This window comes from Aethina tumida, chromosome 4 (genome assembly GCF_024364675.1).
Source record: "Aethina tumida isolate Nest 87 chromosome 4, icAetTumi1.1, whole genome shotgun sequence".
NCBI lineage: Eukaryota > Metazoa > Arthropoda > Insecta > Coleoptera > Nitidulidae > Aethina > Aethina tumida.
In genome coordinates, this window is record NC_065438.1 from 1,436,940 (window position 1) to 1,453,929 (window position 16,990).

The 16,990-nt window shown below is 29.9% G+C and overlaps 2 protein-coding genes across 2 annotated transcripts in view; one reads left to right on the top strand and one right to left on the bottom strand.

Annotated features, from left to right (window-relative positions):
• LOC109600716 (5'-AMP-activated protein kinase subunit gamma-2) overlaps nt 1-6,087 on the bottom strand; it is a 77,441-nt gene extending 71,354 nt beyond the window's left edge. Inside the window, exons 1-2 of the mRNA XM_020016893.2 lie at nt 5,775-6,087; nt 216-974 (exon numbers count right to left, since the gene is read on the bottom strand). Coding sequence (XP_019872452.2) covers nt 216-974 — 759 coding nt within the window. The 5' untranslated portion in view covers nt 5,775-6,087. The remainder of the gene's footprint in view (nt 1-215; nt 975-5,774) is intronic.
• Nucleotides 6,088-13,605: 7,518 nt separating this feature from the next.
• LOC109607355 (polypeptide N-acetylgalactosaminyltransferase 35A) lies at nt 13,606-16,199 on the top strand. The gene is made up of 7 exons (XM_020023851.2): nt 13,606-13,998; nt 14,055-14,193; nt 14,254-14,551; nt 14,605-14,967; nt 15,025-15,177; nt 15,231-15,704; nt 15,759-16,199. Exons 1-7 carry the CDS (start codon nt 13,782-13,784, stop codon nt 15,888-15,890), a joined length of 1,776 nt encoding a protein of 591 aa, XP_019879410.2. The 5' UTR covers nt 13,606-13,781; the 3' UTR covers nt 15,891-16,199.
• Nucleotides 16,200-16,990: the final 791 nt, after the last annotated feature.

Consider the following 16,990-nt stretch of genomic DNA (forward strand, 5'->3'; position numbering starts at 1 on the left):
TTCGACGGTTTCCGGTTTTCCTCTTAACAAACAAGTGATTAATATAATATATATATAAAGTGAATTATGAAGTAATGCAGTAATGCGGGTATCTAGGTTACAAATAAATTTTATTCAAATTCCCTCCGGTCAGTGCAGTATGCATTCCGTGCCCCAAGAGGCTATAAACTTGACTTTCGTCGCATGTTAAAGTCGTCACGTTTAAAAATACTCACCTTTTTGATTTCTGCATCGGGCCTCCTGACCCAGATGTCCTCGGTGCTCCCGTAATCGATGGTACTGCTGCTGGAGGTCTGGCTCTTCATCTCTATCAAAGACGAGTCGAAGAACTTGGAGTCCTTGTGGGGACTAATCAACGGGGACCTGGAGAACACGGAGTAAACGGACGGCCTGTTGGACACGGAGGGCACGCCGTGCACCGTGTTCGCCTGGCGGTACTGTTTGCGGCTGGCGAAAATTTTGGCGGCCTCCGAGGGCTGCTTCTTGGGCCCGTCCTCTTTGGCCTCGGCTTTGCTATCTACATTGTCGGGTTTAGCTTTGGTTATCACGAATTTATGTTGTGGCCCCGTTACGGTGTCGATCACAGACGTTTTGGAACCGCTCGAGGATTCCGACAGACTTTTGTCGCTGCCCGAGATGGCGGCTAAATTTTTAGAAGGCACGTCTTTCTTTTCCTCCTCCTCGTCCTCCTCGCGGCATTGGGACAGCCTGCGGGAGTTGACCGCCAGGCGGGAGGGCAGGCTGTTGCTGTGGTTCTGGAAGTAGCGTTGGAAAAAGTTGTTGGCGTCCTGCGGCATCAGTTCCTGGATGGACGAGACGGTGTTGTAGTGGATGTTCTTGGCGAGATTCTGCTCTGGATCGCTGTCGTCCGACGACGAGCCGGTCGACGACGACCCGTTCTTTTGGCTTTGCTTGATCTGTTCAGGTTGCACCCTCATTTTTTTCGTTTCCCGCACCGACACATCCGAGTCCATCTGACGAATTCCGAAAATGGTGAGCATTAGGTCAACGGTTAGTTTGTAGAACGTGTGAGTTTGTAGAACGTTCGCAGAGCATTTCTTGGCTTATCCACGTTCGTGCGGTCGGCTGCGATATTTTATGCCGGTTAGTAATATTAATGGCACTCAGTTAATTAGTGGGAGTGCCACTTTGGTGACCTTGAACTTGACGGTGATAATGGAAAGCAGCTTTGGAAATGTTGTAAACATAACGACAGGGTGCACGAGCTGAACAAATAGCCGAATAAGAAAATTAGCGGAGTGTAATGTTTATCAGTGTTCCGTTTCGTTTTCGTCGGCCAAACAAGATTAACTTGCACGCAATAACGATAACGATAATCCGATTTTCTAGACACAATACTTGTGGTGAATTAATGTTATTATATTTATCAATATAGTAAGGCTTTTTAGTTTTCATTTCTATAAATATTCAAAATATACAAAAAAACTCGAAAAATTGTGAATTTATGAACAAATTTTTATTATTTAATTAAATAGTTATTCTTAATAACAGCCACGTCAAATAATTGTACACAAATCAAGTGAAAGTTGAGAGTAAAAGTTGTATGAACATATTTAATTTTTAACAATTCTCAAGATTTTAAATAATACTTTTTTGAATTACATATTCAAAGTTTTATTAATTTGAGAATTTTAGATATGTTTAGTAATGAATTTTTAATTTGAAATTAATATTTTTGAGTAATTATAATTTTATTTTCTATTTTGATTATTTTACTACTTTCAAAACTTAACTTTCTTTAAGAATTTTTAAATTTAGCTCAGAAATTGTACTTACTTAATGTTATACCTTTAAAAATTTATAACATTTTCGTATTTAATTTTAATTAAATATATATTTTTTAACTTTAACTAAATTAATATTATATTTTTTTAATTTTAAATTGACTAATTTATTTGTTTTTAATTTAAATTAAATATTTTATTATTATTTCATTTTAAATTAAATCAAATACTTTAATTTCAAACTAAATATATTTTTTAATTTAAAATTATTATTTATTATTTTTTTTTAATTCTAAATTAGATAATTATTTTATTTATTTATGTTTTAATTTTAAATTGAATATTACATTTTTTTTAATTTAAATAAAATATTTCAAATTTTAAAATTAAATTATATACTTTATTTCTTTTTAATTCTAAATAAAACAGTTTGTTGTTTTTTTATAATTTGTATTAAAATTTTTATTTATGTATTTATTTAATATTAAACTAAAAAATATTTTAATTTGAATTAAATATTTTATTATTTTTTTTTAATTTTAAATCAAATATTTTGTTTTGTTTTTTTTTAATTTATATTAAGATTTTTATTTTTTATTTATTTTTTAATATTAGACTAAAAAATATATTAATTTAAATTAAATATTTTATTATTTTTTAATTTTAAATTATTATTTATTATTTTTTTAATTAGATTTTATTAGATATTTTACTTTTATTAATGTTTTTAATTTTAAATTGAATATTTCATTTTTTAAAATAAATAAATATTTTATAATTTTTCAATTTTAAAATACATTTTTTTTTGAATTTTGGATTTGATTGACATTTTTAACTAATTAATCATTATTTTTAAAATATTTTTCTAATATAATCAATATTTTTAAAATACAGTTTTCTTTATAAACTATTTTTTTATTTTTTTTTGGCAATACAAACAATTATAAAAACTTAATTATTATCTATATTTTTATGAATTTTTTGATCCTACATAGTAAAAAGTTAATTATTTTTTACTTAATTTAGATATTTTTTAGGTTTCACCTTTTCTTTGTTGATGTTTTATAATACTATAATTATTTATAACATATAAATAGAATTATTGGTATTATCAATTTTTTTAAGGAAAAGATTCCCGTCACGATGACATTTATTATATAGCACAAGCAAGTCAGGAACATGCAATTCGAGGCGTGCTTCCTGGAATCCGCTCCCGAACGTCTGTTATTATCTGTCAGATGTAATTACTTAAATGTTCATCTCATTAGAACGAACAGAGCTATCGGATAACAGTGGACATCTGTTTTTGTGTCGCGCGAATTTAAAACGACACAGCGAATTGGCATAAATATGTACGCATGGGAAACTTTATAATTCTAGGAAAACTGTGTCACAACTTGTTTATTCATTATTCGTTGAATGACTACTCTCGTTGGCGAAACGAGATCAATCAATAATGGTGCGAGTGAGCAGGAAACAATACGAATACAGTCCGCAAATTTAAATTGTAACAGCAAAATTAAAAATAAATTTAATTATTGCGTTGAGTCACACCTAATTTTAAAGTCGCATTACTGTCATTGATGTTTACCTATTTGGTTAAACTAAAGCAGTGAAAATTTTCCGTTAAAAATACGTGATAAAACAACTAGATTCCGAAATTCATAAGCAAATGTTTTTGATAAAGTTAAACTTATCATAAACTTCTCAATAACAACCGGCTTTTTAAGCAGATTAACCGGTTAGTTTGGTTAACCGAAGTAAAATTGTCTAATTGGATTTTTAGTATCTTATTGGATGTGACCAAAAATTGTCAAAATTATCTGTATCTTTAGTTCTCTATGGTATCTGTGATTAACTACATATCCAGGGGAGTCACTCAGTTGATTCATTAAAAGTTTACAAAGAAGTAAGTAAGTTTTCCAACAGAATAAATAATAATTCGAAACGTAATAAAATTACATTTTACAATTTAGATAAAAGCAGCTCAAAATTGTAGTAAACAATAAGATATTCCTTTGACGTAACCGACTAAATGCATATTAAAATCCCCTCGAGTAGAATATTTAAATAGTGTTGTTTATTTAAATTTGATCCTGATAAAAATTATAATTTGGCAACACTATTAATGAATGTGAAACGTTTTAACACAGTGCACTATAATTTCTTTAGTAAATCAATAAAAACATCACGTTTCATTGGCATTTATAAATCAATACACGAATATTCCTCTTATCAAAGTCTCAATTAAAAACAGCCCGGGTCTAATTTAAACCGTTTATATTTAAATGCCAAGCGTTATCTCTCAAAACTAATCATAAATGATCAGTGTCATTAAATATTGATGATCGAATAAAAGTAATCGTTTTTTATATCTAGATTTGAACGCGTTCAAAGTACAAGACGACCCAGATTTCCGTTGGAGACACTGTGTCTATGTGACTGTCTGTGTTTGTACGACTAAAACTTAATATTTATAAATATGCTTTTTGACGTTTTTACTTCTATTATTAGGTTTACTGTCCAAATATATGAATTAATGTATCTCTGTTACAAATTGGCTAAACGAAATTATGTTTAATTTAAATTAACACTTAATTTGTTAAGTAAAATATATTTCTCATTGATGATTATCATTTTTATTCGTATTTTAAATCAATATTTCTTACAATTAATTAGTAATTAATTATATTAATTAAAAAGACAAAATATTTAGGATAAAATTTGATGATTTTTTAGTGATGACTGATTAATTTAAACTTAAATTATATTTTTTGTAAGTAAAATACGAATTTATTAAGCCCTAACATTAAAACCATCATTCCAAATATGTTTCTACTTGATGATTATCATTTTTATTTGTATTTTATAAGGTTTTATATCAATATTTATTACAATTAATTGGTAATTAAGTGTATTAATTAAAAAGACTTAAAGATTTTTAAGATAAAATTTGACGATTTTTTTAGTGATGACTAATTAATTTAAACTTAATTTATGGTTTTCTAAATAAAATACGAACTTATTAAGTCCTAATATTAAAACCATCGTTCCAAATATATTTCTACTTGATGATTATCATTTTTATTTGTATTTTTTAAATATTCAAGTCATTATTTCCAACAATTAATTAGTATTATTAAAAAATTGTATTAATTAAAAAAACAAGACGTTTAAAGTAAAATTTAATGTTTATTTATTGATGACTGATTAATTTAAACTTAGTCATCAATAAAAGACCATAAAGTTACAAGTTTTAAGCATAGCAACGTTGAGAGAATATTTGCATGTATTTTTAAAAAAGAAATATAAAAGATGATTTGTTTTCTATACATCAGAATATGTATTTAACAGGATAGTTAATAATCATTAAAGAAATGTCAAGTTTTACTCATTCATTCTGTGGTTTTCAAAACAAAAATAAACGTATAAATAAATATGTAATGTTATTTAATTTTTAAGTATAATGTTTATTTGTATAACAATAAGTCATAATGAACTTTGGTTACATATAAAATATGTAATTTTCTTGTAGTACAACTCCTATAATTGTAAATAAAATAAGATTTTGCTTAGAGACAGTATGTCTAGAAGTAAAGCCCAATATTTTTGGACGGGTTTGACGCTTTCGCCATTATTATTAGCAAAGTGATTCGTGGTGTCCAGATTTTTTCGGTGTCAATGGCTGGCGAATTTCCGCATTGCAAAAAAAACCGCCGGAATGCAATAGAAAGTGGCCGCACGATCACGTCTTATTGGATATGAAAAATGACTTGCAAAACGACTGTGTACAAGTTGTTTTTTCTTCTAAGCTGGTGATTTAAACGTTTGTTCAATGATACGGTGTGTAAATAATGGATTCACACTTGGTAATGTTACAAAACTTTCACCCAAAACGGTACCGGTTTAATTAGTAACATATTTTTAGAAATTATCCGGCCATTATGTCACACGATTACGGTTACGGATTCTACAAACTCACACGGGACTCCCAAACAACAATCGGGTCGAGTCTTAAGTTTAAGTTACCTTATTTTTTTTAATTAGAATAATTTTTTTCGGGCCGCACGAGACAATATTCACATGTCCAGACGGCCGAAACTGGTATATTGGTCAAAACAATCGAACCACCGCAACACAACAAAGCAGCAACAACGTCGATCCGAAAAAACACTGCACACCACAACTTTGTTTACTTATCGAAACCGATTTCTTTTCGCAGCGACCGACCGGAAATCGAGACAGCCACGGAACCGACCACCAGGCTGGAGCCGGGGATTTTTCGCCGAAAAAAAAAATCGCCCACTAATTGCGGTTCAAACGGGGATCGCGACCGAACGACGGATTTGTTTTGTTGGCGCACTTCGTAGCGACCGTATTCTTGGCGGAACCATGAGTAATTCGGTTTTAATACGTTCAAGAGTCCACTGGCGGCGATGTTGTAGCCACAGCTGATCGCAGCCAACGTAAAAATGCCAACAGTTAAAGTCACTAGGCGGCGGTGTACTGGCGGTTCAAAGGTTGCCTGCCGTTCGTATGTTTGCCGCATTTTAATTATTACTAATTATGGGGCTGGCGTTAATTTTTTGTTGTTACTGTTGCAGTGTGTCATGCAATAAAAGTAAGTGTTTTCATTTGTTTAATACGGTTGGGCAGTTTACGTGGCAAAAATGTCCACATTTTATTACCCCCTTTTTTACTAAATTTGTCCAATATTTCCTTCATAATTTGTAGAACCTGAGTAACGAATAACTTGTTAATTCAATGTTTTTATCCATTATAAAGTGGTATATAAAGTACGAAAGGTGAAAACTTGAGTTTTAAATAAAATATTGTACACCTCTCTTCCGATTATCATTTCTATATATAAACAAGATGATTTAATATAACCTACAAGTATAATAACAATTGTTAATGAAATTATAACTGTAGTAACTTTTTTTACGGTTTTCTCAAAAATGTTCCCAAATTCATAAATTTAATTGTTGTCAACGTGGCGCCCTCTATCCTCAGACGTGCAAACTAATTAAAAAAGTATTCTACATTTCTGCATAAACCAATTAGAATTTTGTTCAGTGGCGTCTCGTGAGGTTTTACTGTAGGGAGGGATATTATACATAAAAAAATAATATTAAAACAAACAAAACATTTACTTAATATACTTGTTTATTGTACTCTATTGGTATTAAAAAAATATCTTTTGAAGATTTTCAACTTTTAAAAGACAATATTTCTTATCAAAATGTGGTTTATAACCGCAGATTTGGTCAACGCAAGTAAATTAATTATTTCAAATTAATTTTTAACTGTTAAGTTCAGTTCAGTTGTACTCTTTAATTTTCTAATATTTTTATAATATTCAATATTTTTAAATTTTATTTTTGAGAGTTTATCAAAAACTTGCTGTTTCTGATATTTTTATTTCATAATACTTTTAATAAATAAAATTATCATTTATATATTTTAAATTATCATCCTTTAAAATAGATACTCAAATTTATTTTCGTTTTTTGTGGTTTAGTTTTTAAATAATATTAAAAATGTTTGAATAAACATTTTCTTAATATACTTGTTTATTTTATAATATTGGTATTAAAAAATATGTTTTTGAACTTTTAAATGACTATATTTCTTATCAAAATGTGGTTTATAACCGCAGATTTGGTCAAGATGTAAGAAACAATGAAACACATGTAAATTAATTTATTTCTAATTAACTTTTAACTGTTTTATCATCAGAGTTGAATAAATTATCTAAGTTTTTGTTTGTATTATTTTAAGTAACAAAACAACTAATTGGAAGTAACATTTGTTACAAATTTAATTTTATGTGTTTTTCTATTAATAGAAAATATTTGAATAACAACATAAAATATTCAATACGCACGTACAACATTCTTAAATCAAGGTTGTAATAAAATTAATTTTTCTTATAAATGTTCAGTTCCAAAGCATAAAATGGGCAAAACTAATTGATAGGCTAAAATTTAATTAGAACATTCGATTAATAGTATACATAATAATGTTATATTATTTTATTTTATAAACAATATTAAAAATAAACAAATAAATATAATTTGGTAATAGCAACAATTGGTATTGGTGGTTTTTATATCATTTTCTATAGAAATAAAACCGATAAACCATTTTAATTAACCTTTAATATATATATATAAAATTGATACCCCAATTAAAAATATTTTCTACGTGATAAATTAAAAGACTCACAGAATCGCTGTCCTCGAGACTGAAGTCCCACGAGGGCGCCGGCGACGCGCACCTGCTGCTGCTCGACAGACTCTGCTGGTGGAGGTTGTGCTGGTTCTTGACCGGATCGTCGTCGAGGGCGTGATCCTCGGGGATGCTGGCGAACGGCTGGCCCCTGTGACGGGGCACCGGGGACACGGAGCCCCCGGCGGTGCCCTCCGTCACGGAGGACGTCACCACCGTCACATTGAACCGTCGAACGGACACGGTGTGGGACCCTGAAACGTAAATAACCAAACTTTACTCCTTTGTGGTCAACATTTATTTATTTTTTACATCTTACAACATATAATTTAACATAATTTTCATCAATTTTTAATTGTTGCCGAAGTTTTTTAAATTTAATTTGATGTTAAAAATTAAATTGTGGCATTTATTTTTCCTTAAACTAATTTATTTTGTTAGGCAAATTTTTTCCAACAACTTTCCAAGCTCTAACTCGTTTAATTTTAAATTTTAGCTATTTTAAACTCAGTTAAAGTATAAAGGTTTTAAAAACCAGTCTCAAACAATGCTGAAAAATGTTTAAATACTTTTCTGCTGTGGGGAATTCGAAAACAAAGCTCCAGTAATTTTCAGCTTTAGAAAGTTTGTGAACGTAAAACCTTGTTTTGCCTCAACCAACTTTAATTATCTTTAGGAATTAAAGCTATTTTCGTGACGGATTATATTAAACATGGAGTATAATCGATGTAACGCGCAACTTTTGTCCAAATGCAGCCATTAAAACGATTACATTTATTGAAATTGTTCTGTTGTTTATTATTAAATGTAAGCCCCGTTAAATTTAAGTTGTAAATCATGTTTGACAATAAGTATATTGCCTTTATCTTCGTTGTAAACCTAATAAAAGTGGTATCCAATTTAAAAATATGTACGGATTCACTGTTTATTTTAATATTCCAACGGGTTTGTTTAATATTTTAAACAGATTGAGTGTCTGGGCTGCATAATATTAATGTAACAAATTTGCACACACTTTTATCTGTTATGTTATTCGAATGCGAATTCTTTTTAGTACACTTAATACGCCCGGTTATTTATAGAATGACGAATTAAAAATATAGAATCGTGTTTCTTTAATTGTAAATAATAATTTATTACAGTGTGTCGATGTTTGTCGGGCGATGTGCTGTGAAAAAAATTGTTTGGCAAACGACATTCTAAATATAAATGTTTGCCTGCAACTTACAGATGTGACATTTGGAATATTGTCAAAACTATCCCAAATAACCTTTCAGAGGATTACAACGATAAACAATATTTCCACCATTTTCTTTTATTTCATCCAAAGAAGGCATTTAAAATTCGAAAGACAAAGAAACATTCATTCGAGGCAATTTCAAACGAAAATGTTGTGACATTTCTAATTTAAATGGAATCCTTCATTTTAATGAACGCAGCTTTAACACGTGTCCATAATTTGTACCGGGCAGTATTTCAAGTAGCGAATTCATGAACCATTAATAGATTTCGTATGAATTGAGTGGAAATTATTTTTTCTGCATCTCACGTGGTTCAAACCAAATTAACTCTGTAAACATTGTGTATCTACTTAGTTTTAGAGTAGTACATTGGTATTAGTATTACCAACACAATATATTATTTCACAATTCTCTTAAATTTGTTTACTAATATCTTCTCTTAGAGAAATTGAATATATTTTTTCTAGATCTAAATTTGAAATATCACACTATATCTATATTTTATAGATTTTACAATAAGTCATTTAACTACACATTTTATTTTTTGATAAAGACGTTGATTTTTAATCATACTCTTTCTAAATTTTTTTATGGAAGTATTACAAGTATTACATTGTAAGAGATTCACAGTATTACATCATTATCCAAAACAGTAAAAAAATATTTATTTTGAGTAATATTTCTTTATAAATATAGATAATCATTTTTAATGTGAAATTAGGCAATTAAAAAATTCAAAAGAGTACTTCCAACATATTTAATTACATTAGAAATAAAATTGTTAAATTCATTGAATTTTATTTAATAATATATAAATAGTAGCATTTAACTACACATCATATTTTTTGTTAAAGACGTTGAAATTTAAATATATTCTTTCTAGATTCTTGAAGGAAGTGTTACAAATATTACATTGTATAAGGTTCACAGTATTACATCATTATCCAAAACAGTAAAAAAATATTTACTGTGTGCAATATTTCTTTATAAATATAGATAATCATTTTTAATGTGAAATTAGGTAATTAAAAAAAACAAAAGGGTACTTCCAACATGTTTAATTATATTAGAAATAAAATTGTTAAATTCATTTAATTTTATTCAATAATATATAAATATTAGCATTTAACTACACATCATATTTTTTTGTTAAAGACGTTGAAATTTAAACATATTCTTTCTAGATTTTTGAACGAAGTATTACATTGTATGAGGTTCACAGTATTACATCATTATCCAAAACAGTAAGAAAATATTTACTGTGTGTAATATTTCTTTATAAATATAGATAATCATTTTTAATGTGAAATTAGGCAATTAAAAAAAACAAAAGAGTACTTTCAACATATTTAATTATATTATAAATAAAATTGTTAAATTCATTTAATTTTATTTAATAATATATAAATAGTAGCATTTAACTACACATCATATTTTTTGTTAAAGACGTTGAAATTTAAACATATTCTTTCTAGATTTTTGAAGGAAGTATTACATTGTATGAGGTTCACAGTATTACATCATTATCCAAAACAGTAAGAAAATATTTACTGTGTGTAATATTTCTTTATAAATATAGATAATCATTTTTGATGTGAAATTAGGCGATTAAAAAAAACAAAAAAGTACTTTCAACATATTTAATTATATTAAAAATAAAATTGTTAAATTCATTTAATTTTATTTAATAATATATAAATAGTAGCATTTAACTACACATCATATTTTTTGTTAAAGACGTCGAAATTTAAACATATTCTTTTTAGATTGAAAACAGTTAAAAAATATTTACTGTGTGTAAAATTTCTTTATAAATATAGATTTATTTTTTAATGTAAAATTAGGAAATTAAAATTTAACTACACATCATATTTTTTGTTAAATACGTTGAGATTTAAACATATTCTGTTTTCACAGTATTACATCATTATCCAAAAAAAATTAATATGTTACAATTCTATAAAATTTGTGTAAGTATTACAGGTATTACATCATTATCCAAAACAATAAATTATTTTAATAAATAAAAATTATGAGGACATACATAAGATACACATTATATTTTTAATTAAAAAGTGAGTTTGAAATATATTTCAGATTTTAGAGGAAGTATTACAACTATTACATTGTAATTCACATAATTACATTATTATTCAAAATTGCTTATTACAACTGTTGTTCATTTATATATAACATATTTAATCATATTTTGTCGTTTTATAAAAAGTTCTTGGTATAATTTTATATCAATATATCATTACAGTATTAAATTAATATAAACAATTATATATATTTTAAATACATGTGATAAGCGACTATTTATCAACTAACTGCATATTTTACACACCGCCTTACCTTGTCGTGGCTGTTTGCGCCACGAAGACTTTTGAGACGACGTTTTGATGACTTTCTCACTAGTTATCACAATAATTTACATAAAACCGCCGATCCACTAGAACCAACCAACCCACCGATCATTTTACTGAGCACTGAAAATGCAAAAACATTACAACAAATTACAAACCGTCACAGCGAAACGTGCAAATCCAATTAGTGTATCGATTCGATTTTCGGCGTCGGTTCTGCCGTGCGACCGCTGAAGAAAAAAAAAAACGGCGAGCGTCGCGACCGAGTGCGACTTTTCAGCAACCGATTTCAGATCGGAGTGTGCCACGGCGACCGGACCGTTTCGGCGTTTCGGCGTTGCGGACGCAGACGGTGCCCGGTTCCAATTTTAGAGCGGACTCGGTAAATATTTTGACTGCCGCCGGACAAAGGAGGCGGCGGCGGACGTGCGTCGCGCTGCGCCCCCGTGTTACGTAAATCTTAGGTTAGGATGCGACCCCCCCGACGGCGGATACGCTTCCCGCCGCCGCGAATCGATACACCGATCGGATCCGCGATCACCGGGACGGACGGATTGAAGTGCGAACGGCACCGTCGTTGTGCGTGTGGCAATAAAAATAAAATAATAATAACCGACCAGTTTGCGAATAATTCGAGTTTTGACTGCGGGCTAATGTGGCGCCGCGGTTTCTAGGTCACGGAACTAGCGACGCCGGCCCGACTGGCTGAAAATCCCGAACGCCGTTCCTGAAAATTGATTGCGTCGCGGTCGCGGGCGTACTCGGGCCGACGACTGCATTTTGCACTCGGTCACGATGCGACTGGCACAAACTTTTTTCGACGATCGATATTCGCCGTTATATTATGCGTGTTTTTCTGAATTTATCTATTTTATACATACTTGTTTCAGCAGGTCACAGTTAACCATTAACAGCTAAACCATTAACTATGTTAATAGTTAACAATTTAAGAAATTATAAGGGCAGTTTTACATCAAACTGTTAATCTAAGTAAAGACCAAACTCTTTGTTTAATATTTTGGAATAACATTAATAATTCCTGCTAGGAAACTTTTGAATACCATGAACAAATTTGGTAATACTCACATTTTAGTTAATTTTGAATGTCTGTAAATCCTTTGCAATCCCCTAATGATTCAGTTATGTGAATCATCCTGTATATTATTTAATAATTGCCTTAAGTTTTATTATTAATACTTATACTTATTATATACATTTTTATTAATGTTGGTTGCAGTTAATGAATAACTTAAGCTCATTAACAGTTAAATCATTAATACTATTAACTGGTTACAGTTAATGAATAACTTAAGCTCGTTAACAGCTAAACCATTAAGTAAGTTAATAGTTAATACCAATTATAAGAGCTATTTTACTCTTAACTGTTAATCTAAATAAAGACTAAACTTCCTGTTTAATATTTTTGAATAATATTAATAATTTCTGCTGGGACACTTTTGAATAAAAGGAACAAACTTTTAAATTTTAAAATTATTGGTAATACTGACATTTTAGTTAATTTTGAGTGTCAGTACTTCGTTTATAATCCCCTAATGATTCAGTTAAGTAAATCATTGTGTATATTATTTAATAATTGTCTTAAATTTGATTATGAATTTGTTTATAATAGATTTTCATTAAAATTAGTTACATGATACCTTTCAACTTTAGAATTTTTGGTAATACTGAAACTGGTTAATTTTGAGTGTCTATAGATCCTTTATAATTCCGTAATTATTCAGTTAAATGAATCACCCTATATATTGTTTAATAATTACCTTAAATTTGATTTGATTATTAATACAATGTTTATTGGCTTATTATTATGTAAATTCTCCGGAATTTATTATACATTTTTATTAAAGTTAGTCACAGTTAATGAATAACTTAACCGTATTAACAGCTAAGCCATTAACTATGTTAGAAATGTATAACTTTTTAATTCTTTTATTTATAACTCGAATTTAATTTAATAATAAAATATATTTATAGATATTAATAATATGTAAAAGGAAATAAATATTCATTAATTAAGTTAAATTTATATAGTACCATTTTTTTAAAAGTATAGGTTGGGCACATTGTTTCGTAAGCAGTGACACCTGGAGACACCTCAGGAATTTTAAATCCTAACCTCACATATCGTAAAAATGTAGATATATGTAAACAAACCAATTTTATTTAAAACAATACTCAAAATGATCAGCTTGAACAAATCATTTTTATACGGCACATTTTTCGCCTCCATAACATGGATCATATCCTTATATTTGTACGCGCAACTAACTAAAACCGACACCAATATAAATTTGCCTTCCGGTATAATATTAAGAGCAAATAATCATGTGAACAGTGAACAACTTGTAAACGACTTACAACCTGATGTATTAGAAAATGAATCGACAAATGATGAGGGTTAGTTTTGTGTTATAAAAATAAAAATTATTTGTAGTAATTCAATCAATTTGTAGACCTGGTACAATTGGGCATGGTTAAGACTGTTGAAGAACAAAAAATTAAAGATGATGGTTACAAAATACATGCCTATAATGTTTTATTAAGCAATAAACTAAATTTGCACAGGAATATTCCTGACACGAGGAACAAACTGTACTTATTTTTTGTTTATTAAAACTGTAGTTTAGTACTAATTCATTTAATTAATTTTAGATGTGGTGATATTAAATATGAATCTCCTCTACCTACAACCAGTATTATTATATGTTTTTATAATGAACACTACCAAACTTTACTCAGAACCATTCACTCAATTTTGGACAGAACTCCAGAAGAAGTACTTCAGGAAATTATATTGGTAGATGATTTTAGTGATCTCGAAGGCTTACATCAAGATGTAGCAAGCTACATAAAGGAGAATTCTTTAAACAAAGTTAAATTGCTAAAACCTGAGAAAAGGGAAGGCTTGATTAGAGCTAGAATGATTGGTGCCCATGAAGCAGAAGGCGATGTATTATTACAAGTCACCACATTTTGAAGACATATTTTAATAATTATTTTTAGGTGTTGATATTTTTGGACAGTCATATAGAAGTGAATGTTGGATGGTGTGAACCTCTTCTTGCCAGAATTAAAGAGAATAACACTTTTGTAGCAATGCCCATAATAGATATTATTAATCCTGACACCTTTGAGTACAGTTCAAGTCCCTTGGTTCGAGGTGGGTTTAATTGGGGGTTGCATTTTAAGTGGGACAATTTACCCAAAGGAACCTTAGTCAACCCTGAAGACTTTATTAAACCTATCAAGTCTCCAACCATGGCTGGGGGGTTGTTTGCCATTGATAGGAAGTATTTTAAACATTTGGGGGAGTATGATGCTGGAATGAACATTTGGGGTGGAGAAAACTTAGAAATTTCATTTAGGGTAACAACTCACCAATTTTTAATAACTCAAGTACATTGAATTATATTTTTTTTATAGATTTGGATGTGTGGGGGCCATTTGGATTTAATTCCTTGCAGCAGAGTGGGGCACATCTTCCGCCACCGCCGTCCTTACGGTTCCCCTGATGGTCAAGACACCATGTTGTACAACTCCCTGCGGGTGGCCCACGTTTGGATGGACGATTACAAGGTACTCCTCCATGTTCCCCCAATTTCATTTGATCATCCTTTAATTTTATTTAGGATCACTTCCTCAAACACAACAAACTTCGACAGTCAACCGACTTCGGCGACGTCTCATCCAGAATCCAGCTGCGCAAAGAGCTGAAGTGCCAAGACTTCGACTGGTACATAAAGCACGTGTACCCCGAACTCATCCTCCCAACCGACGATGAGGCACGCCTAAAGAAAAAGTGGGCCGCAGTGGAGTCCAAAGATTATCAGCCCTGGCATTCCAGAAAACGAAACTACACAGGCCAGTTCCAAATCCGACTGTCCAACTCCACACTCTGCATTGAGAGTGTGCAAGGGTTCAAAACGAAAGGCAGCGAGTTGGTTTTGAAGAACTGCATGCGAAGCAAATCGCAGATCTGGTACGAGACTGACAGGCACGAGCTAGTTCTGGCGCAGCTGTTGTGTCTCCAGGCGAAGCCGCGTCCCATTTTGTACAAGTGCCACGAAATGGGCGGCGATCAAGAGTGGAAGCACAAATCAGAGGTAACCAAAAATGGAATGAATAAACATTTGTTTCAATACATCTGTTTTTTCCAGCACAAGACTCCTATATACAATTTGGGAGCGGGTACATGTTTGGGTGTTAAGAAGAAAGCTACTGAGGCAGCTGTTATAATGAGGCTATGCACGGATCCGGATCTCAACATGTGGGATCTAATTTCTCAATAGTTACTCTTGATGGTGCTATTATTGTAGCAATATATTTTTATAAGAATTTCACAATTTTAATATTTTTTATTACAGATTTCAATTTGTTATATAGTTTATTGTATTACTATTTATTGTCTATTTATATTCTATTTATTTACTGTATTTTTTATGACTACACAAAATGATGATTTTATGAACAAAGTCTTCCTAACAGAGTTTATTAATAAAAGAAATGAATATAGTTATTAATTATTGTAAAATGAATCTTAGTAAGGTGGAAGACTGAAACCATTGGTGAATTTTTATAATAAATGTTTTGGGTTATAAGATTTGTTTTATTCATATTTGAAATGAAAATATTTCTTTGTTTTTTCCAAGGAATTATGAATATGCATAATTTTTTTATGAAACTTAGTATACAGCCTATTCAGAAAATTGCGGGGCACACTGTATATACAAAATAAAATAGACTAATAAAAAATCATCAGGATGAGGATAATGAATTTAATAAAATTTCAAGAACACCTTATTTTACACATGTGAAATAATATTTAGTCCAGATTTGAATAAAATCAAATACGGGTAAAGTACAAGTGCAGTAATCAGAGTTGCCTAACTTCAGAACTAGGATTATTTCAAATAAATTCAAATAAAATTTATATACTTAAAGATATAATGAAAAAAATTTTGATTTCCAAAAGAAATTAGTTATTATAAATTATTATTTTATTGTTTTGTAATTTGTTAATTCATATAATAAATATATATTTTTATTACAGTAATTATTTATATAATATTTATTACTCACAGATGTTTTTAAATATAAAATATATTTTTTCATTTAATATTATGGTTATAATTAATTGTTAATAATTAAATCTCTAATTTTTATAATAAAAAATCCACAAAATAAATAAATTATGAGTAATTTTATTTCTATTTCCCATCCCTTTCAACTCCCTTAAATAAATCATCATAAATATATCTCCACAAGCACTGTTTGTCAAACAGAACAAATTGGCGTTGGTGCAAATCCCAAAGACAATTTAATCCCGACGGCAAGACACCATCCATCGCACGGAGCGTCGAAAGTGACGGCCCCGGAGTGAAAAGCCACC